General features: G+C 50.6%; 1 protein-coding gene across 2 annotated transcripts in view; it reads left to right on the forward strand.

Moving 5' to 3' along the window:
- CAPZB (capping protein (actin filament) muscle Z-line, beta) overlaps positions 1–25,080 on the forward strand; it is a 71,844-nt gene that overhangs the window by 36,962 nt on the left and 9,802 nt on the right. For both annotated transcript variants that reach the window (XM_015412599.1, XM_015412598.1), the window contains exons 3-4: positions 4,793–4,914; positions 5,931–6,044. In XM_015412599.1, the coding sequence (XP_015268085.1) occupies positions 4,793–4,914; positions 5,931–6,044 (236 nt within the window). The remainder of the gene's footprint in view (positions 1–4,792; positions 4,915–5,930; positions 6,045–25,080) is intronic.

Below are 25,080 nucleotides of genomic sequence, written 5' to 3' on the forward strand. Positions count from 1 at the left end.
CGCGGAACGCTGTTACCTTCCCACCGAAGTGGTACCTATTTATCTACTTGCAATTTCTTGCTTTCAAACTGCTAGGTTGGCAGGAGCTGGGACCAGAGACGGGTGCTCACTCTGTCATGCGGCATACTCAGGTCTCGAACTGTCAAGCTACCGACCTTCCGGTCTGCAGTTCAGCATCTTAACCACTTGAGCCACTGCAGCCCTTTCATTGGTCTACCAAATAATACATCCCAGCTTGTCTGCCCCTTCCCCCTGGTTCTTTTAACCTGCCTTCAGGAAGTCATCTTCCCTTTACTATGGTGTGTGCTGTCAGGTGGCCAGAAGGAGTGGTACTGCTCAACACCTTGCAGAGTGTGAATCTGGACATCACCAGATGGAATTCACTGCCACAGGAGGTGGCGGCGGCTATAAGCATGGACGGCTTCAAGAGAGAATTGGATAAACATATCCATCAGTGTTTATCCATCAGCAGAGGTCCATCAGTGGCTCTTAGCCACAAGGTATAGAGAGGAACTCTCAGTCTAGGGCAAGTGATGCTCTGTATTCTTGGTGCTTGGGGGGGGGAGCAACAGTGGGAGGGCTTCTAGTGTCCTGGCCCCACTGCTGGACCTCCTGATGGCCCCTGGTATTTTTGGCCACTGTGTGACCAAGTGTTGGACTGGATGGGCCCTTGGCCTGATCCAACATTGGCTTCTCTTATGTTCTTACCACAAATCAGAGTCAAGGCAAATTAATCTTAACAACCCCTAGTTTGAACGCCCGGGCTTGGCATCAGTGAACAAACCGCGGTTTGGACTGTCTGCAGTGGGGCACCCCAACTAACTGGATCCTGAGCAAACCAGGGTTTCTTGTGAATGGAGGCAGCGTCTAATGTGGAGGGCAGGTTTTGTTATCCATGTGTTGCATGGCACTTCACTGTTGTGGCACTTCAGTTTCCCCAGGGGAATGAACAGCAGCCATCCAGTGGTGTGTTTGGGCTGCTTACTAATTTTGGGTTTCCTGCTGTTACAACCACTGAGAATCAGGCCACAGGGTAATGCTTGTGCCATCAGGAGGTCCACCAGTGGGGCCAGAACTCCAGAAGCCCTCCCGCTCTCGCCCCACCCCAGCACCAAGAAGACAGAGCATCACTGCCCCTGACATAAGAACATAAGAGAAGCCATGTTGGATCAGGCCAATGGCCCATCCAGTCCGGGTCACTCCAGGTCACACAGAGGCCAAAGCCCAGGGGCCATCAGGAGGTCTACCAGCAGGGCCAGCATCCCACCTCTGAGTAGTGGTGAGAAAGTACCTCTGGGAAGCAAGACCATATACTGCTGTATTCCTTTGCCAATGCGGGTGAAGCACTTCTAGGTATTTTTATCCTGAGCTGCTGTTCTTGACACTTAACCGAAAATGTATTAATTTCTCATGTGATTTATTCCCCCAAGTACCCCAGAACAGAAACAGGCTTAAAGCAGATAGGAATAACTTCCAGATACCAGATCTCCCCCATGTCTCCCCTTAACAAAAGGAGGAAATTTCATTTTTCAAACGTAAAATAAGGAACTCTGTTCTCAATCCAGTTCCACGGACTTGGAAACTACCTGACACCACTGCCCATCTAATCATGACACTTAAATAAATTTGTTAAAAGTAGTTGGTCAGCATCCTGACTTCCAAGCAGCACCGCGGGAAGGAAGCATTTGGCCGGCTGCTCCGGGCGGTGTAGGGTTTCTCCCGATGCACAGGTGACTGCTTGTCTCGCTGGTAGGGAAGACGGTTTATTTTTAATTAAAACTTTGTCCCAGTACCTGGTTGACTAACTCCCGCCAGATTAGCGTTTCAGAAGGACAACGGATTCCTTGTTCGACAAGATGGTAGCCTTGTTCTTTCAATTTGTCTTCCTCTTTGTGCGCAGCTGAGCTCCCCGGTCCTTTGCAACCCAGATTCAGATAGAAGGCCCATTCATCGCCCTTCTTAAGGAACAAAAAGGCCTGGTCCCTGAGAGGCTCGTCTCCTGCATTTGGCGGTGGTCCTGGGCCCAGAAGTGCACTTCGGTGAATTGCCGCCCCTACGGATCCTCACTCCATTGTGTGGCTTGAAAGCGTGGGCAACTTCTGGCTCATTCTAGTGGTGTTGGGTTTTTTTAATACAGGTTTTTTTTCCATACACGTCCATAAGATTCTCCAAGTGGAGATGAGACCCAGCCCTCAGATATGAGCCAGCGTAGTGAAGTGCTTAGAACAGGGGTGGCCAAACTTGCTTCAGGTGAGAGCCACACAGAATAAACGTCATGAACAAATATTACACGTTTTTATTGAAAGATAGGCAGATTTGCTTTTTTAAAAACACTGAATGAGATTGCCAAAAATAAAAAAACAAAAAGGATAAAAACAGATATTGATAATGGTATTTATTTGTCCAATGACATTTATTTGTTTGCTAATGATATTTATGTGTCTAAGAGAGAGAGAGAGAGAGAGAGGTTGAAAGAAAGAATGAGAGAGGTGGAAAGAAAGAGAGAGAAACAAAGAAAGCAAATAGATGGGGAAGGGATGAATGAAGAGAGACAGAAAGAGAGAGAGCAAATAGATGGGGAGCCTCCCAGAAGCCGCACAATATGTGCGATAAGAGCCGCGTGTGGCTCCCAAGCCACAGTTTGGCCACCCCTGGCTTAGTCTGGGCCTGAATTCTAATACTCACTTGGTCAAAAAGCTCAGTGGGTGGCCTTGGGCCAGTCACACGCTCTCAGCCTCACCTACCACACAGGGATGAGAACAAAACCGAGGAGGGGAGAACCATGCCTTCACCTCATTGGAGGGAGGGGAGGGTAAAAACATTGTGTCTGGCTAGGTAGGCTAGGATAAAAGCTTACAGTGTGTGGCTGCACAACATCAAGAAGCCAGACGTCATCAGCCAGCCAACAAGATGCCGTAGGAATACGACTGACCCAGCCCGCAGATGAAGCCCGGCTAGCTGCAATGTGTGTGTAATTAATGCTGTATGTTTGTCTTCCCTATCCCCACAAATATTGTTAGTCCAACTGTCTCAAGAGTAACTGTAAATCACTCTGAGCCCGCAGGTATGTGGGAAAGAGCAATCAATAAATCGAAAGCATTATTATTATTATTATTATTTGTTGGCTAATAAATCCCATAAATATTGGCCTTTACTGCATTTGTGAAACTTGCACGGTGAGGTTTCTGTGATAACCCTCTCCTGAAAGAGTAGCACGTATATCAGGTAAATGTGGCTTTAAAGGAGAGGGGAAAAAGAATTTAACCAGCATGGTAATGTTTGGCAGGAAGCCTGGAAAGTATATTAAACTCCACCCAGAGCATGAGCTAGTGGAAAAAATTAAGTTGCCGTTCATGGGCAGCTTATTCTCTTTGCAGCTCTTGGATTTCCACTCTGTTATAAATATTTACCACTTTTTCTCTTCTCCCTCTCCCCTCCCCACCTTAGCAGTCACTTTACGGGCCTATATTGGCAAGAAACAGAGATCGTGACTATGTATGCATTTAGCTTTTGAGACCACACTGGTGGCGGTGGAATGAGATCTGAATTGGTTGAAGTGGTGGTGTGTGTATGTGTGCATGCTTTGTGCTGTAACGGTGAGGGAGGGAACTGTTGGTCTGCTGCAGTATAGAATGTGCACATGTTCATGTGGAAATCCCATAGCATTATTTAGGCTGAAAGAGATATGAAGCAGACAACTGTTCTTGAGTTAAAAATGTATATACCGTTGATGGGAGAAGTAGAGGGCGATCCCCCCCCCCATACTACGGTCCACTTGGGCTTTTCCAGGGTCCACACCAGTCCTATGGTCTCCAGTGTCGGTATTTCTGAATTCTCAGCGATGCTGGGAGCAGGGGTCTGGGGGAAAGTAGAGCTTTCTCTATGGGATCCAAGACAGTCATGAACAACAACCTATAGTTGGCTAATGGGGCCGCTGTGGCTCAGAGGTTAAGATGCTGAATTGCAGACTGGAAGGTCAGTAGTTCGGCAGTTCGAGACCCGAGTGCCGCATGATGGAGTGAGCTCCCGTCTCTGGTCCCAGCTCCTGCCAACCTAGCAGTTTGAAAGCTGCAGGAATTGGAGTGGGTGGGAAAGAGAGCACTACTTAATATTCTGGGAGAATAAATAAGACTTTGCTTGGTGCTGACAGCAGGCAAGCGGGGGGGGGGGGCTCCTAAGTTTGGTTGCCACAGCTGAGAAGGTCCTGTTTCTCCATACTGCCTGCTTCAGGCCAAGGTGGGGCTTGGCTGACGGTCTAAAGAAGTGGGTAAAAGAGAATCCATGTAGATGCCGAAAACCGAGACACATATGCTAAGGTAGGACAAGGGTGCAGAAATTAGCAGTTCCCTTTTGTATTGGGTGTCCTGGCAATTAGAACACAGGCCTTTACACTATCACATTGCATAAAGATGTCAAATAGTATACATTTGCTTCATGATAAATGCTGCATTTGTGTTAAGGGAGGTTTGGACTTCATAAAGTAAATATTGCGTATATTTCTATTTCCCCCAAAATGTTTGTTTTCCCAGGATTCCCCCCCCCCATGCCTTCAAAATTTCCAGGAAACATTACGTTTCTGCTCCACTCCTGGCCAGACTTTCCTACCCTTCATTGGTTGGTGAAGTGAGGAGGCAGCTGAGCAAGCATCTTGCGATTCCGATCCACGGTGGGCTGAATGTGCCCTGTGGGCCGGACACATGCTGCGTCCCCTTTAGTTTTAGGCGACGGACTCAGAGGTGTCTCCAGCAGAGCCCTTTTCACAAGTGCATGTCTTGCCTTCCCCCCTTCTTAGGTCCCAAGCCTCTGTGAAGATCTTCTGTCTTCAGTTGACCAGCCTTTAAAGATTGCCCGTGACAAGGTGGTGGGGAAGGACTACCTCTTGTGTGACTACAACAGAGATGGAGACTCATACAGGTGAGTGGCTGCCCCTCCGTCTTGCGCAGAACAGGGCTCCTATTTGTGGAATGGATCTTTCCTCGCACAGCCCGGCAGTCAGTTTGCACATTTGGCTTTTGAGCATTTGGTCCCCTAGCTCAGTTTGCAAATGAAGGGTTGGGGGGGGGGGTTATGGGCTTATCAGTGATCATATCTGGGAACTGTCTGCCTTTGGCACCGTTTGGGGAGCCAAAGCCAAGCCCCCCCTTCCCCTCCCCTGATGTAAACCTCCAAGGCCTCTTGACTTTCTCCGCAGGTTCTTATCCTCGCTTTTGATCACTTTTCTTAAATGGAATCCTTATGGGGGGAAGTCGGTGCCAGCAGCTCAGTTAGAAAACCTGTTAGCTTGAAAAAGAAACGGTTCTCTGGTGTAGGGAATAGGGAAGTGGGGAGCCCCGCTCTCGAAACTCAAGCAGGGCCCGTCCATCTGTCTTCCTTCAAAACAGCCTCCCATTTAAGCCCTTAAATGTGTTTTGAGTGCTTGTCTGCTATAAAAACAGTTTCTTGGGGGGGCAATGTTATGAATTTCTCGTGGATAAAATTACTGCTGCAGCTAGCATTCTGTCTCCTTTAAAAAAAGAAGAAGAAGAAGAAACATTGGAGGGGAAGGGCTTGTTCCGCTAGCCAGAACAGCTTTAACTTATGGTTGCGTTGCTCTGAAATTCCATTCCCTGAGCTCTGCAGAAGAGATCTGCTAACCACAATTAAATCAAGCCCACCTTGTTAAAGGGCGTGGGGGGGGGGGTAGAAGAGAACCTTGAACACTCGCTCAGCGGTTACCTGCTCCAGACTCAGATGGCTGTTGTTTAAAGTGGCAGGAAAACCTAAGGTGTACCCCGTAATGGGTTTTTTCCCTAGTCCGCCTTCTTGTATCCTGCCAATGATACCCTTTTCTGGCACAGCAGCCCCTTTCCCATTAAACTAAGAAAGTTTGCTGGCCGAAAGGTAATTCCCACTTGCTGCATTTCTTCCCTCTCTTTCTCCCTCCCTTGCAGATCACCCTGGAGTAACAAGTACGACCCCCCTCTGGAAGACGGTGCCATGCCGTCCGCTCGCCTGCGCAAGCTGGAGGTGGAAGCAAACAATGCCTTTGACCAGTACAGAGACTTGTACGTTGGGACGTGTTCTTGCATGCTCTCTTTGGGGTTTTTTTTGGTGGGGACTGAGGGAGAGCAGGGTGTCTGTTTCTCCTTCAGCCGAGAGAAGACCCATTAACTCTTTCCAGTAGCGTAGAGTCTGCTGTGTTAGTGGGTGAAGACAGACCTCTTCCTCGCTTTTGTCTGTCCCCCCCTTTTTTGTTTCTGCAGCTTGCTTTCAGTAGAAGGATGTGGCTGTATTTTCTCCCTGTCAAAGGAATTGGCTTTCAGTCTTCCTAGTGTAGCACTGTAGCCCCCCCCCCCCCCCCCCCGGGTTATGGAATCGCAGATGGACTTAGCTAAAATTCAAACCAGCCTTAAGCTACAGGAAGCAACCTGCTGCCGCAGGTTTGGAATGTCTTAGAATAACAAGCGTTTACTCTTCAGCAAGCCACGGTCAAAGGCGATTTCCTTGGGTTTCGTCTTCCAGTTTGGCAGCCCAGGTTCAAAGTGTGTGCTTTGTGTGTATGTGTGTGAGGGGGGGAGGTGGAATTGAGTTGTGGGGTTCAGAAGGCTTCCTCCCCCCACACGCAGCCTCCATGTGTCCCGTCTTCTGACACGCATGATTCTCAGTGTGGCAAAGGTGGTTGTTGGGCTGACGGAGCCCCATATGCACGGAAGGGAGGAGGGCACTGTCGACGCACAGCCCACTTAATGAAATCTGCTGCCGTGGGGTCTGGGGATGGCCACTGGCTGCTGTGGGGTTTGAAGGGCACTGGAAGGATTCATGGGGGGGGGGGTGCAGGAGTCGATTAGCCACAGTAGCGAAATGGGACCTCCGCCTTCAGAGGGAGGGTATCGAAGCATATTGGTATGTTCACTTCGGGGAATCAGATGCAGGGGACATAATGGGGTGAGGGCCGTCCCCTTCCTCTCTTGGTTTGGTGTAGTGGTTAAGTGCGCGGACTCTAGTCTGGGAGAACCGGGTTTGATTCCCCACTCCTCCACTTGCAGCTGCTGGATGACCTTGGGCAAGCCATAGTTCTGGCAGAGTTTGTTCTCTCAAGGACAGTTCTCTCAGAGTTCTCCCAGCCCCACCTACCTCACAGGGTGCCTGTTGTGGGGAGGGGAAGGGAAAGAAGTTTGTAAGCCGCTCTGAGACTCCAAGTGAAGGGCAAGGTACAAGTCTAATCTCTTCTCTTCTTTGGTTCCAGTCAGATTCCGGCTGGCTGCTCTTGGGGCTCTCCAGACCCTTTTGGTCTGATCTGACGGCGTTTCTCTTAGGGAGAGAGTCCGTTAATGTTTGCTTGCCCATGACGGCTCAGTGGAACTTCCAGCTTCAGAAGCAGTGTATCTGATCCTGGAGACAAATTGTCCAGGGAGGCTCTTGCCTACTTGTGGGCATATCTGGCTGGCCCCTTTTCGTAACAGGATACCAGGCCTCCGTGGACCTTTGGTCCGATCCACCAAAGCAACTCTTGAGTTAGGAGAAATCGTCCACTCCTGTGAAAGAGGAGTTTGAACTGCTTTACCTTCCTACTACCTGTTTGGTGGCAACTGTATGAGCCATGCACATGTTAAACATTTGGATGCACATAATGCTCAGGCATATCATGCTTGTTTGTGTGTGTGTGTGTGGGGGAGGCTTCACCCATTGGGGCAGAGCTTGGCCTCCCCATTTCTCTATGGCCGAGAGAGCCTCCAGCATCCAGGGCTGCATCTTCTCACGAAACGTGAGTTGCTTTGGGCAGCCAGGCGAACATTTGGACTGTAACAGGCACAGAGGGCGCAATAAGCAAAGGCTCCCATTATTCTGCCTTTGTCCTTGGAATGCAGGCTCCCCTCTCACAGTCTTTAAATAAATGATAAAATACAAGTGACTACATGAGACTTTCTGGCAGGAAGACACACGATAGTCATGTGACAGGAAGGGGGCAGACTTCCGACTTCACTGGTATCAGTTTGAGGGCAGGGGCAGGAAACGTGAGCCAGGCACCAGAAAAGGTAGTGCAGAGTGAACAGACCAAGCTGTGAAGGGATCCGAGCCTCACTGTCCTGTTGCTGGGGTTGGCAGCTTAGGGCTTCTGGTGATTTGGGGGTAGAAACCTCCAGAGGAAGTTTAGGAAACTAGTTAAGGGCCAAAAGTTAACAACATCAATAGCCTGCAGGGGTCATTTCCTGCAGGAGTGCACAGGAGCGGAGCTCCGGCAGTAAGGAGCCCAGGGGGCGGGCACATGCAACAAGCCCTACCCCCTGCTCCCAGCAGCCCTCAGGTCAGAGCAAGAAGCAACCAGGTAAGCTGCAGAGCCCTCCCCCCCCCCGGCCCAAAACAGTCCAATAGCACCTTTAAGACCAAGTTTTATTCAGGTACAAGCTCTCCCTCCTCTGTGAGGACAGATCTGCACGTGTGGTCCCCCCCCCAATAGCTAGCAATCCAAAACAGTCCAGTGGAGCCTGAGCAGTGGGTGTTGCCTTCTGACACACTTCCGGTGATGTCAGGGGGTGTGGCATATGCAAATAAGCTATGCTACTGAGCTCCTGCAAAGTGACAACTGTACAAGAAAGAACCATATATGACCTGACGCGTTTTGGCTCACAAGGGCCTTCTTCAGAGGTCAAATAGTGCAGGATACAACATGCAACAAAGCCCCCGTGACACTTGTAAGGCCGTAAACAATTGGTATAGGACCCAAAATGGAATGCCCCAATCTGGAATTGAGTGACACACGAAAAGATTTTTGTTTGTGGGGCCATCAATGTGTCTGGCCTCGTGTCAGAAGCAGTTACATACACTGGAGGATAAAAATATTGCCAATGTGTACCTTCCAATTTAGGTCCTAAGAGAACAACTAAAATCTCTTTATCAGGGCCAATGTGACATAAATGTATCGTAGTTCTGAGAGATCTCCAGGCCCCCACCTGGAGGTTGGCGACCTCACCCTCTTTTCTTGTCAGGTCCTTCAGAGAAAAATAATGGCAACTCTCTAAATACCAGTTTGGTGTAGTGCTTAGGAGCGCGGACTCTAATCTGGGAGAACTGGGTTTGATTCCCCACTCCTCCACGTGCAGCTCCTGGTGTGACTTTGGGTCAGTCACAAGTTCCGCTCTGAGACGCCTTTGGGTAGTGAAGGGCGGGGGATAAATCCAATCTCTTCTCTTCTCTTGCAACCTGAGGGTCTTTCCCAGTGGACTGAACCCCCCCCACGGGAGGCTCGGGACTCGAGAGCGTAGGGAGGGGTGTTTGGGAGAAGGGAGTTGGCAGTTGGCTCCCACACCGCGACTGTCACGTCCTTCAGCTGAACCTCAAGAGTGGCCCCAGTCAGACCTGAAGAGCAGAACAGCGAGATTTGAGTCCAGCAGCACCCGAGAGACCAACAAGATTTTTTTTGGGGGGGGGGGGATATGAGAGGCCACGCTTCTTTCATCAGGAGGGAGCAGCAGAGAGATATTAGAAGTTCAGTTCTGCAGCTCCCTCTTCCACCCTGTCTCCCCAGCCTTTTTCAGCACAGCAACGCCGCCTTCTGCTGAGGACCCTTTGGACCGCTGCCTTTGCCGGTCTCCTCTCGCGGCGGCTTAATTCTGAGCGGCAACTCGTTTGGGGCCGGGCTGCTTTGCCGTGGGCAGAGTCCGTGGGTCCCCGGCCGCAGGGCTCCTCCCGCGGTCGCGCGGAGCAGGTGCCGCGTGGGTCTGTGTGCGCTCAGCCGCCCGGCAACCGGGATATCTAAACATCCTGCCGCTCAGAGGATGTGTTGTAAGTGGCGCTTGAAAAAGCGTCCCAAAAATAGTTCTGCGGTGTTCTGTTTATGCCAGAGGGGTAACAGGCATGTTACTAAGAGCAACCACAAATGAAAATTTTTAAGATGCACAAGCAGAACGTGTGTTCTGGAGGTCAGGAGAGGGGAGCCGTATGCGGACGGGAACTCCAGATGGCCGGATTTTTGTGTGTGTTCCCTTAAGCTGTTAATCTTGCGGGTTCCGTGGCAGGGCTCCGACACTGGCTCGGTTAGTAGTCAGAGAGGAGCTTCATATATATATATATATATATATTTAACGGCCTTTTCATGCTGTTCTGGGTCTTCTCTGGTGTGCTGCTGGAACACTGGGGGCTGCCTGGGAGAACCTGGCCTCTGCGTTGGTTCTTGAAGCTGGCTGTGCCGGTCACTTAAGGTCAAGATAGGGAGAGCTGCGAACTCTTGATGGCATGAGGAGTGGGCATCCGGATAGCTTCCACACGTGCAGGAGCCTTTGTGAAGGCCTCCGCCCCCTCATATAGCACCTTTAATAAAAACTCTTAGTTCAGGGACCCTATGGGGCTCCCCCGCCACAGTTCGCTTGCAAGGGGGTGAGTGTGTGCTTCGGTGCCCAGGGGCACACAAATCAGACTTGCACTGAGGCTGGTGGGCCATCTCCTCACCTTGAAATTGGGCTGCCCCAAAGACCTGTGGCCATAGAAACAGGGCAAGGTTCCTTCTCGGTTGGCAACGGAGGATCCACATGGTGGCCATGTTTGGCCACGTAGCCTTCAGTTGCTGGCTCCTCCCTTCAGTTCTGTCCCCAGATATTTGGGAATGCGGTTGGAACCGGTGCACTCAGGATACTCCCACGTGGGGACCTAGTGGCAGAATGCAATGGTTTAAAGCTGTTTGCAATGGTTAGGGACGGAAGGCAGATGATCGCCGTGTGATCGCCGGTAAGTACAACCGATTCCAGCCGGCATCTATACCGGCATGAATGCACCCTAACTGTCAGGAAGTTCTTCCTGATGTTTAGCCGAAAGCTGATTTAATGTCAACCCGCTGGTTCTGGTCCGACGTTTTGGGCTTCTTCTGTTGCGCTTTGTTCTGGTGAAGACCTCTGTGGAGCCCTGCAGTCTTGCACTCTCCTTTCTCAGCCTGCGGTGGCCGAAAAAGACACCTCTCTGATCGGTTTTGCCTCTCCTGTCCTTTCTGGGATCCAGTAGGGCAGCCGGTCAGACGTTGAGCATCTCTCCGGATTCTCACCCGGTGGCTCCTTCGTCTACCAACCTCTTTTGGCTTGTGCTCCTTGAACAGTCCCATGCAAAATGCTCGTTTTTTTGTTTTTTTAAAAAATCTGTTTATTGGGTTTTCAATATGCCACACAAACAAACATACAATCTAGGTAGCAATATAGATACATATAAATCCTAAAACCTGTTATCCATCTACCATGCCACATGCCATATATTCAACTCTTATATATAGAAGCCAAATGTACAAATCAGCACTTTCTGTACGACTTTCTAGAACAATTTATCATATTACATTTTAACTTGTTTACTATATTATTTACTTTACCCATTCTCTATAGACTTTAAACTCTCTATGTAAGGTTCTCACAAATTCCACTTGATAAATGCAAGATTACATACACACTACTTACTTACCCTCATTTGAGTTTTATACTGCTGACTCATACTCCAATCTTTTAACTTTAGATTATATTCCCTGTAAAACACCCTATACCCATCATACATATATAGCAAAATAATAATTAGACAAGCCCCATGCAAAATGCTCTTGAACTGGTGGTGTGGAGGGGATTCTGCAAAGCCGTTCAGACAGGAGACCTGCCCCCCATGCTACGTTGTCACAACAGAAAGGGGGAGCACCCGTTATGTAGGGCGTAGGGATGACACCTGATCTTTGAAGTGCCATGGGAGAGACTGTTTTTTTTTTTTTTAGGCACCCTTTTTCATCACCCATAAGAAATGCTTTTGCTTATTTGCAGCTGAGTCCTGCTGGCTGTCCAGAAATGCTGAATTGCGTTCCTGTGTGTCAGGGAGAGGAAGGATACCTTTGGGGGCACACGGCTGCGATTGTCTTGGTGTTAAATGGCCGAGGCTGTGTTCAGGAACTGGGATGCAGGCATGCAGAGCAGCTGTGGGTCTGGAGGAACCTCCCCATTTTGTGTTGTTAACCGACCCCCATGTTCTTTGGCAGGGGGGAAGGTTTTGAGAGGGAGATGTGTCCAGGTGGGAGAATCTCTGGTTGTTTGGAAGGAAGAGGCCTCTGGAGGGAATTGAGACAGCCTTCCTGGTGGAAAGACCCCTCGATCCGCTTGCATTTCCAATGCAAAAACCTGTAGAGGAGGCATGATGGACATTGGCTGGACGGGCAACATGACCGAAACTGGCTTCCATCATGAAGGAACAGCACTTGCGGTCCCTTAATTTTGTATCAAGAGCTGTTTCCCTTATTGGTTCCTCGTGTACCGTAATGTGAGGGAGTCCAAATGTTGCTATTGCCTTATTAATAGTTTCTGCTTATTCAACGGTATTTTCCGTAATCGTTCATAGAATACACTGCCCCCTTTCCTGCAAGTGTTTCTTAATGCCTGGCCCAGTGGAGGGGTGTGCTGAGAGAGAAGCCTTGTTTCAGTGTTGAGTGCCTGTCTGGTGCGCGAAAGGCCCCGGAGTCTGTTCCTGGCCTTGCAAGTTGAATTGGGACATATGCACACATGGCTTCTTCACTGTAGGATTGTCACAAACGAAACTGACCCCCCTAGGTTTCAAGACAAGGCAACTCAACTGAAATCAGATCCGGAGAGCTGTCTTTCCCCCCTGTCCTGGGCACCCCTTCTGCGTCTGTTTCACCCGCCCGTCCTGGCCGCCATCTTTCTTCAGCTCATCCACGCGCACGCCCATCGTTGATTGTTGGTTGCCGCAAGAGGCTATGGGAAGGGGGGCACAAAAATACGACGTGGGGAGGCATGCACGCTTAGCACAGGACTCTTATTCTCAGTAGTGCAGAATTTAGAATTTTAAAAATCATTTCCAGTGGAGTTTACACAGCCCATGGTCTTTAGCACCAGGGGGCCTCTCAACACAGGATTCCTGCGCCGTTCTGAAATTGCTGGCTGCCGGTGTGTTTTTGCTCGCTGAATGCTCTGAATTTGAAACAGCTGCCTGCTCTGCCGTACCGAAACCCGGGGCTGGAGCTCCAGTTGGGGGAGGGGGGTGCTGCCACTTTTCCATACCTGCTCCCACACTCGTGGCCTGTCCTTGCATCTCCTTACCACTTGCATCTCCCTACCACTGTCCTTGAATCTCCCTACCACTTGTGGTGCCATTCAAAGCAGTTTCCTCCAGTGGCTGTGAGCCCCCTTTCAGGGCTTCCAGCTGTGTCTGGATCCAGTGTTCCCTCTAAGCTGATTCAGTGTGAGCTAGCTCAGTTTTTTAGCTTCCGGCTCACACATTTTTGTCTCGGCTCAGGAAGGACGGCTCCAGAACAAACGAACTGATGCAGTAGCCCAATCGCTCACTCACAACTTAAATGCCAGTAGCTCACAAAGTAGAATTTTTGCTCACAAGACTCCACAGCTTAGAGGGAGCATTGCAGCCAGTGTGTTAACTCAGTGTGCTGAGTTAATGTGGGCTAGCTCACAGTTTTTTAGCCTCCAGCTCACACATTTTTGTCTTGGCTCAGGAAGGGTGGCTCCAAAGCAAACTGATTTATGCAGTTGCCAAATCACTCGCTCGCAATTTTAATGCCCGTAGCTCACAAAGTAGAATTTTTCCTCACAAGACTCCACAGCTTAGAGGGAGCCTTGGTCTGGATGTAACTGTGGTGTGCCCCAAACCTGAGTCTTATGGGACGCTTTGAACTTGCTTTTATTGCTCTTAGCTCATGGCTCCTAAACCTTTGTGATGTCTCTAACACCCCCCCCCCCACGATAGCTCGCTGGAGCTTTTGTGTCGAGGGCCTCCTCAGATTGGATCCAGATGCAGGTCCTGCATCCCGGGGCTACAGAAGCGTGGGTTCTCTTGTCTTATTTTCTCCTCTTGGCCCAGCCTTTCTGCCCACATCTTTGCGCATGAGGGTGTGACTCCCCCACCCCCTCTTTGCCACCTATGGGGATTATTCTTCTCCAGATCTGACTGATCAGTAGAAATAGGAGGGGCTTTGCAGGAGAGTCTGGATCATCCCCCCCCACACACACCTTTTCAAATAGCTGCAAAAGTCTGGAATTAGTACTGAGCTGGGGATTCCAGGCAACGCTTGACATACGTAGTTCAAAAGTACAACGTTAGAGTCCAATGGCACCTTTAAGACCAACAAAGTTTTATTCAGGGTGGGAGCTTTCGTGTGCACGAAAGCTCCCACCCTGAATAAAACTTTGTTGGTCTTAAAGGTGCCATTGGACTCTTAACGTTCTTCTGTTGCTTGAGACCAACACGGCGACCCACCTTGATCTATCTTTATGTAGTTCAAAGGTGTTGCCCTCCTTAGACCCATATTGCTTTTTATCAGGACCCCGGGATTTGGAAGGGCGTGGTCCATCTATCCCATTTTTATCTCGCCCTTCCTCAAAGTTGCTCAGCAGAAGACACGGCTTTAACCTCTTTCAGTGCCGGCCAGCATGGTGCAGGGGTTAACAGCGGCAGACTCTCCTCTGGAGAATCGGGTTTGATTCCCCCACTCCTCCTCCTCCACAGGAAGCCTGCTGGGTGACATTGGGCTACTCACAGTCAATGTTCCCTCTAAGCTTTGGAATCTTGTGAGCAAAAATCCTACTTTGTGAGCCACTGGCATTAAACTTGTGAGCGAGAGATTTGACTGCTGCAGAAATCAGTTTGCTCTGGAGCCATCCTTCCTGAGCTAAGACAAGAATCTGTGAGCCGGAGGTTAAAAAACGGTGAGGTAGCTCACACTAACTCTGCTTAGAGGGAACACTGCTCACAGTTCTCTCAGAGCTCTCTCAGCCTTGCCTACCTCACAAGGTGTCTGCTGTGGGGAGAGGAAGGGAAGGAGCCAGTCTGGTGCAGTGGTTAAGTGTGCGGACTCTAACCGGGTTTGATTCCCCACTCTTCCCCTTGCAGCTGCTGGATGACCTTGGGCAAGCCATAGTTCTCTCTGAGCTGTTTTCTCAGAAGCAGTCCTTGAAAGAGCTCTCTCAGCCCCACCTACCTCACAGGGTGTCTGTTGTGGGGAGGGGAAGGGAAAGGAGATTGTAAGCTGCTTTTTTAAAAAATAAGTTTATTTTAAGTTTTCCAACTTTAATATAATCAAGTTACAATTTCATACATTTGGGGGTTAAGTCAACCTCTTTCTTCGTACCATTTTATGGCTTTTTGCCATTTCAAGTTAAAGTGTTCTTCTGTTTTGCCCGCTAAAAACATATTGAGCTTGTCCATCTCGATTACTTCATAGAGGATGTTGGTCAGATCATCCTTACTCGGTAGTTTATCAGATTTCCAATTTTTAGCAATAGAAATCCTGGACATTGTAATAATATATACCACAATACATTTCTCATTAAATTTGTAAGCTGCTTTGAGAGTCAAAGTGAAGGGCGGGGTATAATTCCAATCTCTCCTCCTTCTCCTCCTCCTTCTCCTCCTCCTCCTCCTCCTTGAGACTCTTTAGGGTATAGAAAAGCAGGCTATAGAAACCAACTCTTCTTCTTTTTACCCTGTAGTGTCGCTCAGGCCGAGAGAGCAAGGGAGTGGACGTAACTGGGCCAGGGTCACCCATTTATGCTGCTTGGCTCAGTGGACTTGGCCCCAGGTTCCCTCAGTCTAACACTGTGCACGCCGTCTCTCACCTCCCCGGGGGAAGTCTTGAAGGCGTGTCCCTTAGCAAAGCCACATCATTCTCCTTCAGTTCAAATGCTTCCCAGGTCCCTTGCTGTCGTCCCTTCTGCCCTTCGAAGTGCATTCATATATTTTTACTTATCTCTCCTCAGTGGGGGCTCAAAGGGGCCGACAGCGCTCTCCTCCTCCTCCTCCTCCTCACAACAGCCCTGTGAGGTCGGCTAGGCTGAGAGTGTGTGACCGGCCCAAGGTCACCCAGCAGGCTTCCACGGCAGAGTGGGGATTCGAACCTGGGTTTCCCAGATGCTAGTTTGACACTTAACCACTACACCACGCTGTCTCCCATTCAGCCCCTGTTCCTTCGAAAGCTGGCAACACTTGGCCATGAAGAAGTGGCTGGAAAATCCATCCAGAACCACAGGGGAGATCCCAGAGCGCTTCTTCCCATTACGTAGCTCCTGCTCAGCTTTGGACAGTGCTGGAGGCGGGGGAGGAGGGGTATCCTGGGGTTGGTAGCAGTATCTGAATCCTGAATCTACCCTTTGTATTCCCTCCCCCCCCCCCCCCGTTTGGGGGGGGGAAGGGCCGACAGCCTCTCCTTACTGCCTGGGCCTCCCAGCTGCTGACCAGATGTGCTTTGCAAGTGTACCTGGCATGGAGGATGTGCATACCTAACGTGATTGGTATGTTTGCTCGAGGGATCCTTGCACCTGTGTGCGTGCTGGAAGGAATGTGTCGAATACCTGTGCGGAACCCACAGGCACTGTTTTGGCACAGACTGCGGTGAGGAGCAGCTGGACCCAAGGCAGCCGCACACCCCTCCTTTCCTTCAAGCTGTTGCCATCTTTGGGGTTTTGCACAGCCGCGCTCGGGGCTCTGCACATATGTGTTGCAGTGGGTTTTTTTTTGGAAGCAACACGTGACATGGGGTGCAAAGTGTAGTTTCCTCACAGTCTGAGGCTGTGCCTCGGTCTCGGTGCATATTGACTCAGCCTCCTGGAATCTTGGAGGCCCGAGAGAGAGGGCTCAATAAAATTTCTAGCGGGTGCGGCATCATTGTCCTGTGTTCAAGTCACTACTCATTGGGCTTGGCGCTGTGGCTTGATGGTAGAGCATCTGGTTGGCATGCAGAAGAATCCCAGGTTCAGTCCCGAGCATCTCCGGTTAAAAGGACCAGGGAGTAGGTGATGTGGAAGACCTGTCCTTGAGGCTGTGAGCAGCCGCTGCCCATCTCAGCAGACAGTGCTGACCTCGATGGATGGATGGGTCTGATTAAGTTTAAGGCGGGTTCATGTCTTCATGTGTCCCTTCACACGTGCAGGTTGTTGCCATAGGGTGTCCTGATGCCCACTGGCTGAGAAAGCTTAAAAAGAAGGGGGGTAGTGGTCAAGTGTGGAGCCAGCAGAGGCTAGTGGGCATGCTGGCTCCATGGAATGTCCTTGTCCAGAGGTGGTCGCCTGCCAAATGCTGATTGGCTGGAGCAGCAAGCTTTGACTTCAGTGCCCTGCTCGTAGGCCTTCCAAGGGCACCTGGTGGACCACTCCTTGGTCCTGTCTTACGTTCTTGTGAGCAAAGAATTTGACAATAAGCCCACGTGGTTTATCTTGTGCAAAAGAAGAGGAAGTGCGAACCTTTGTGTATCTGCTTTACTCGTAACAGAATTTGGCTGGGTACAGATCTTGCATTTCTGTTTTTAAAGCCCTGTATGGTCAGGGACCTACTTACCTAAGGGACTGCCTTTCCCCACATGTTCCCCAGAGAGCACTAAGATCGGGATCCCAAAACCGCCCGGCCCTCCCAGGCCCCAAGGGTGCCAGACTGGCTATCACCAGGGCCTTCTCAGTGGCGGCTCCATACTGGTGGAACGAGCACCCGGAGGACATCAGGGCCCTGCGGGACCTCCTACAGTTCCGCAGGGCCCATAAAACGGAGCTCTTCCACCAGGCTTTTGATTCTGGTGCTGCCTTTTAATACTATGGCTCTGGCCCCCCAACACCAGCACTAACTCAACGACCAACAGCCTGGCAGGAACCTGAACTCTCTTGGTAGGCGACCTTCCAACATTGAGAGAATGCCGCCATCTTGTATTAAAATCTGTGTCCTTAGCACTGATGGTCTTATACTGTGATTTTAATTGTATTTTGTGTTTTAACATGTATATATATATATATGTGTGTGTGTGTGTGTGTGTATAAACAGTAAAGGAAAATGTTCCCTTGCTCGAAAGCCAGTCAAATCCGACTCTAGGGTTTCGGTGCTCATCTCCGTTTCAAAGCCAAAGAGCCAGCGCTGTCCAAAGCCGTTTCCGTGGTCATGTGGCCGGCATGACTAAACACCAAGGCGCACAGAACGCTGTTACCTTCCCACCAAAGTGGTACCTATTTATCTACTTGCAATGTCTTGCTTTCGAACTGCTAGGTTGGCAGGAGCTGGAACTAGAGACAGGAGCTCACTCCGTCATGCGGCAACTCGGGTCTTGAACCGCTGAACTACCAACCTTCCACAGCCTGCAGTTCAGCGTCTTAACCACTTGAGCCACCACAGCTCAATATATTCTGTAACCCGCCCCAAACATGCCACGGCTGGGAGGGTGGGATACAAATTTAACAAGCAAAATAAATAATAAAATAAATAATAAAAAAGTAAAAAAAAGCAGAGGACACTTGCAGCTGCGGTCGCAATCCACGGGTAGGAGGCTGGTGTTTTCCAGCTGTGCCTCTCCACTCTGAGGCCCCCCCGCCCCCCAGGCTCTAAGCTGAGCTGTGCCCAGACCTCGCTTTCGGGGAGAAAAGAACTGGCGCGTTCCAGCTCCGGCATAATCTCAACTCCAGCCCCGGTGTGGCTCCGAACTGCAGGACAGAACTCGGCTGTTTTCCCCCTTGCTCTCGGCCTCCCCCCCCCCCCCCCCAAAAACCCAGCGATGGCGAACTTTAAACTGGCTTCGAACAGCATGTTAGTCTTTAAAACAATATTAATACTAGATTTGATTCATTAGAGGTACAAAGGCGCTTTCGAGTGTTTCCATGTGTGAGCTTGTTAGTTCTGGCGGGGAAGTTCCTCTGGTGGCTCTATGTGGTTTCAGACAACATTTTAGCACATTCTTAAAAAATACACCAGCAAGAGCCTTTATGTAAAAATCTCATAAACGTGAAGCGCATAAAAATTAGAGCCTTCCCCCCCTCTACCCCTGTTTCATGTCATTAGGATCAAAGTACAGAAGGTAAGAATAATTAAAAAAAAGAAAATCCCTGGCTTTGGCCCCCTCCTCCTAATTAATGTCTCGTGCTCCAAGCAAGCTGGAAAAATGTGTATTTGGAGTTGTGCGGGAGGCAGGCAGATTATACTTCACACTGTTCCACAAACGTCTGACGGCGGAGAATCTTTCCCTCTCAGAGAAGCCCACTGCCTAGGTTTCCTGCAATCAGGAAGCACTCTTAGATCAAGAGGCGAGAGCAGTAATTCATGCAGAGATGCAGCAGGCATCTTAGCTCTGCGCTCTGTGGGTGTGTTGATTGATTGATCCAGCCACATCCGTTATAGAGAGATAGTGGAATCTCCCACCTTCCTTCAGAGACCAGTTAAGAAGGAAGTGAGGCCAGAACAGTGACTCATACAGAGATGCAGTGTTTAGTCTCATCTGAGAGTGGGTACATCTGACTGCAGGAGCCTTTTTGCTCTTTCTTGACGCATGCTCTCTGCCTCAGTCTGTGAGCCATTTATGAAATGGGGAAGGGCTGTGGCTCAGTGGCGAACCACATGCTCGGCATGCAGAAAATCTGAGGTTCAATCCGTGTCCTATCCAGTTAAAGCAGGCAGTCGGTGATATGAAAAGCCTCTGCCTGAGACCCTGGACAGCCGCCGCCGATCTCAGCAGACGATGCTGACTTTATAGGCCAAGGGTCTGATTCAGTAGAAGGTAGCTTTGTGTGTGTTCAGATGCACGTCTTACTGTGGGTCTGTCTCGGGCTGGCTTCTTGTTCCTCAGTATCCCGTCTTATTGCGTTACAGGGCTTGGTCGTGATTAGAGCCCGGGGCGACTGGAGCCTTCCCATAAGCCTGGAGTGGGTGCATCCTTCAGATCAGGGTCCCCGAGGCTAGTGGCTGAAGGTTAGATCCCACAAAGTGTTGCAAGCAGGAATTGGGGTTTTTTGAACAGGTGAGGGCAGGAAGCCATGCTCCCAGTCTTCATTTGGGCCAATCTAGAAGTCTCCAGATTTTTGGCGGGTGGCGGGGTTGGTAGCATTGCCCTGTGCATCTGAAGAGAGCTCTGAGCCCCCACGGTAGCTCTCTAAGCTAGTGTCATGCCTGCCCCTGCTGATGTCATGCCTGCCTTTGCTGATGCCCCTGAACAGGCTCCTGAGGACCCTGAACAGGCTCCTGAGGACAGTACTGCAGCAGAAAGGCAAAGACTGGATCCTGTAGCTGAAAGCTATCTAAGTGGTGAGGAGGATAGAGCCTCCCAGGGAACACCTGCAAGGGATCAGTCTCTGCTGCAGCCCAGTAATTCATCATCAGACTCGCCTCCACCTGTAACCAGGCTCAGGAATGTAAGAAGACAACAGCTGAGAGAGCGAAGGCAGAATGCACGCATGCGTGCCAGAAGATCTCTTAGCCCTGATTACTGACAGGATCCTGTCCTCACTCCTGGCTAGCTAATGAGTTGATTAGCTAGCACTGTATATATGCAAGTCTGTTGCCAGCAGTCATTTGTGCTGGCAACGTCGTTTGTTCAGGACCTGAATCCTTGCATCTCTGCTCCAGACCTTGTGGAATTCTTCTCGGCTTGATCCTCGGCTTTTGACCTTCGGCTTTGTTGACCCTGCGTTCATCTCTGACTCCTCTGGTATTGTTGTGATTTATGGATTTGAAACTTTGGTATGTCTGACCCTGCTTTTGGACTGTGATTTAAACCTGCTTGAACCTTGCTACCTGGTTTGCCCGGCTTGACCTCGGACTGTTCCTGGACTTTTGCTTGCTTGTGTCACGCCCCCTGGTCCTGCCGTGACAGCTAGGTCCCAGTCAAGCCCCTGACTTGCTTGCAGCAGTGAATGCAAGAGTTCAGAAGTGTCTTTGACGGACATAACTTTCCTCCGACCTAAACAGGGTGGTTTTCTTCAATACAGACAAAACTGAGCTCTTTGTTAGCCCACAGGGAATGGGTTGGAAGGTAAACCATAATGCAGGTTGGAGTCATGTCCTTCCCCTGGATTTCTGGTGGCAGGAGTTTACCTCTCAGAGCTGGGTCACCTGTTCAAAACCTTCCCTTCCGTGAGCTTCCAACTGTGTCTGGGGATGTTACTGCGTAGAGATCGTCATGCAGGAACTGGATAGAGTCACGGCTCCCTAAAACAGACTTAAAGCTCTGATTTCTGTATCTTCACGTGGCTCAGGTCACACCCTCTGTTTTCCACATGGTTTGCGTTGCCCACCTGCCCCCCCCCCGAGACCAATTCAGAATGATGATGTTAGCCATTAAAGCCCTGCACAGCCCGAGTCCCACATACCGGTGGGATTGTCCGTCTCTATGCAAGCCCGAGTGCCGTTTATTGTGAGGGTGCCACCCCTCGCTTGCGGTGGCGCCATCACCATGGCAGGTGATTTGGTGATGGCAAGGAATGGGACATTTCCTGTGATGGACTCTAAACTGTGGAACCACCTGTCAGAGGAAGCTTGAAAAGGTCCCTTCTCCCAGCTGGCTTTTGGTTGATTTTTTAAGTCCTCCAGGCTGTTTTTTAAATCTTGAGACATGTGCGGTGTTCTTGATCTTACGGCTACGGATTGCTTAGTGCTTTCAGAAAAGCATTTACAGCAATCTCAGTGCTTTTAGGGAGTATTCGGTTCATTTGCTTAGTTCTGCGCTCTCTGACCACGAGAGCCTTAAAGCGGCGTTCATAAAACAGAGGAGTTTGAACTCTTTAAAAAAATTCCCCCCTACTGTTTTCCAAAATACGAGCTTTGTCTGGTTTTGGAATGGGGGTTGGGTGTGCACTCTCTCCCTGCGGCTCCCGTGTCTCAGGGATCTTTAAATGTCAAAGGATCTCTGCCCCACTCTTCCTTGCTGTTAGTGCTGCATGGGTTAGCATTCGCACGTTGGAAGGGACCTGCTGAAGTCTTACCGGGGAAGGGGGGGGGTCTGCTATGTGGGGCTCAGCCTCATGTGTGTACCCGAGTTTTAAAGATCCAGGCAGGAAAAAGGAGTGTTGAGCATGCTCATTCTTGAATTTGCAGGCACCCAAGTAATCTCTGGGTTTGGGATTATTTTCCCAGGTCTAAACTTGGAGTGCGCGGTGTTTCTGAGACGGTTGTCAAGACATTCCACTATGCGCACACAGACACACACACAGTGCCTTGGAGACACAAGGAAGGTGGCCAATTCACTGGTCTGTTCATCATGGGCCTTTCTTCAGGAGTCTCTTCAGTTTGCAGAGGAGAATCCCCAGCAGCCGTTTTGGCCCCCTCCCCCGTTAATGATGGCAGACTGGTGCAAATCCCGTTTCACGTGGGCTCCAGCGCGTGCCAGACTACAGAGCTGCCTTGCCTTCTGCAAGCCAGACTCACATCTTCCGTCAGCACTTTTCGGGCAGCGCTAGCGTGCGTGTGCGAGAGAGGGGGAGAGAACTTGTGGCCACGGTGTAAACTAGGTCAGCAGAAGAGCAGGTGCGGGGGCAGCTCTGTCTGCTAAGCAGCCTTACGGAAAAGTGTGTTTTGCAGCCCCCGGGGAAACGGCGTTTGCAGTTGGACCTCGCTCTCTCCGTCCGGTGCACGTTAACGCCACAGCAGGCCGCCAGGTGTAGGAACATTTAAGCCCAGGCATGGGACTCTGTTTCTGCAAGTGTCGGGCTTTCGGCTCTTTGCCGTCTGCAATAAATCAAAATATCGGGTCTTCACGAAAGGAGGACAGCTGAACCAGCCGGTTCCTCTGTTCCCTTTAGTCTTAATTAGGCAACCTCGCTGGAAACGGCGGGGAAAAAAGGAATCCGCCAACCTCGCTCTGCGGCCTCGTCCGCGAGGGAAGGGGAGCTGGGGAGGGACCCGGCTATAAAACACAGTTTTAAGTTTCAGCCGGATTTCTAGCATGCTCTTTTAACAGCTTGTTGCCATTAATTGGAGCCGGTGGGGTTGTGCAACTTGCGATGAGGAATTCTGCAGCGAGCGCAGAGGGAGTTTTCTTTGGACAGCGTTTTTCAGATGTGATGTGGGGCGGCTGGAGCTTCCTTCTGCTCTGCCCTGCTCAAGGAAGGTGGGGGTGAGTCTTGAGCCAGGAAGCATTTTCAGAAAAGAGTCAGAAGAGGCCTGACCAGGTGTCCCTGGTGTCCCCAGCCCTGAGCTGGGCACTGTGGGCATCGTGCCCGGGCTCTTCCTAGAATCAGGGAATCCCTGCGTTGGAAGGGGCCCCGCAGGCCATCCAGCACAACCCCCCTGCTCAGGGCAGGATCAGGCTAGAGCATCCCTGACAAGTGTTTGTCCAGCCGCTGCTTGGAGACTGCCAGGGAGGGGGAGCTCACCACCTCCCGAGTTGTACAACTCGTTGACTGTAAAAAAAAATTCCCCCTAAGATCCAGCTGGTACCTTTCCGCCCTTAATTTAAACCCAGTAGAATCACAGAATCACAGAGTTGGGCCATACAGGACCTCCAGTCCAACCCCCTGCTCAATGCAAGATCATTCTAGAGCATCCCCGAAAAGTGTTTGTCCAGCCGCTGCTTAAAGACTGCCAGGGAGGGGGAGCTCACCACCTCCCCAGGCAGCCGATCCTGCTATTGCGCAATTCTGACTGTAAAAAAGTCTCCCCCAATACCTTCCCACCCTGAATTTAAACCCATTGTTGCGAGTCCTCTCCTTTGCTGCCAACAGGAACAGCTCCCTGCCCTCCTCTAAGGGACACAGCCCTTCAGATACTTCAAAAGAGCCATCCTGTCCCCCCCTCAGCCTCCTCTTCTCCAGACTGAACATTCCCAAGAAGTCCCTCCGCCTTTCCTCACAGGGCTTTGTCTTCCCTCCTGCCTCCCCCACTGAAGAGGCAGGAAACGCCTGTGAGGCTGCCTCGTACCAGGCCCAGGTTGGCACCGTCGTCTGACGGGCAGCAGCTCTCCAGGGTCTCAGGCCAAGAAAGATACTTGAGAATTTCTGCGATCCTTTTAACCTCCAGGATTGTACTTCAGGGTGCGAAGCTGACGAGGCACCGCCTTTCACGGGACCCAGGAAGGTTCCAGAAGCAGGCTTCTAAACTAGCCAAGGGTTGCCTGGTTGGCCCAGGCTGAAATAGCTTGATTTTGCACTTGTGCCATCCAAAACCAAAAAAAGTTACATTCTGGAACCCGTATCTATTATGCAAGATGTGTTTTGAAACTGTGTTGTGCCCCTTTCTTACAAAGCTTTGGGAAGTGGCTTATGGTTGAAGTACGCCCATGAAGCATCGAAGCTGTCAGTAGAAATCAGTTAAGTCAGCAGGTAGTGGCATATAACAGACCAGTAGGATAATAATGCATTTGACTACAATCTCCCGTACTCTGCTTTCCCCTAAATGGGATCAAGGCAAGGCAGCGCAGAGACCCAAAATTAATAGAGGAGCCAAAAATAGAGAGTGAGGGATGTCTCGTACCCGAATTGGTTCATTGGCAGGTGGGCTACCAGAGTTCAAGAGAAGAGGACCCTGGTTGCCTTGGCAGAGGGTTACCTTGCAGGAAAACCTTCCTGTGGGCAGGGTTTGGGCATGACTGTAGAAGTTTCCTTTTCTCCCGTGGGTGTCCACTTGACCTCAGAAGGCTGGGCCTTGCATGGAGAAAAGGGCTGTTTTAAGAACATAAGAGAAGCCAATGTTGGATCAGGCCAACAGCCCATCCATTCCAACACTCTGTGTCACACAGTGGCCAAAACCCAGGTGCCATCAGAAGGTCCACCAGTGGAGCCAGGACTCCAGAAGCCCTCCCAGTGTTGCACCCCAAGCACCAGGAATACAGAGCATCACTGCCTCAGACATAAGAACGTAAGAGAAGCCATGCTGGATCCGGCCAGTGGCCCATCCAATCCAGCACTCTATGTCCCACAGTGGCCAAAACCCAGGTGCCATCAGGAGGTCCACCAGTGGGGCCAGAACTCCAGAAGCCCTCCCACTGCGGTCTCCCAAGCACCAAGAATACAGAGCATCACTACCCCAGACAGAGTGTTCCATCTCTACCTTGTGTCCTCAGTCCATCTGTTCGTGGGAGGAGAGTCCCTTGGTTGCCCTGGTCTCAGGCCTTTTGGGAACTACGCCTCCCGCCCCCTCCCCACATTTCTGTTTCAGCAGGGGCAGGCGTTACACCTGGAAAATGCATCTCTGGCCCCATGGAGGACAGAACATTTGTCTGTTTTAAAAGAAGGAAGATGAGTTTCTAGGAAGGGGAATTCACTGCTCACAACCGCATCGTGTGTTCCTTCCTGCCAGAGGGCTGTTTTGTGCGTGTTCTGCTGGGGAGGGGGCCGGGGAAGCTGCACTTTGAAAGCCACTGAGGGGGGATGATTGTCCATCCCGCTC

The sequence above is a fragment of the Gekko japonicus genome, unplaced genomic scaffold (assembly GCF_001447785.1).
Source record: "Gekko japonicus isolate JY-2015 unplaced genomic scaffold, Gekko_japonicus_V1.1 scaffold131, whole genome shotgun sequence".
NCBI lineage: Eukaryota > Metazoa > Chordata > Lepidosauria > Squamata > Gekkonidae > Gekko > Gekko japonicus.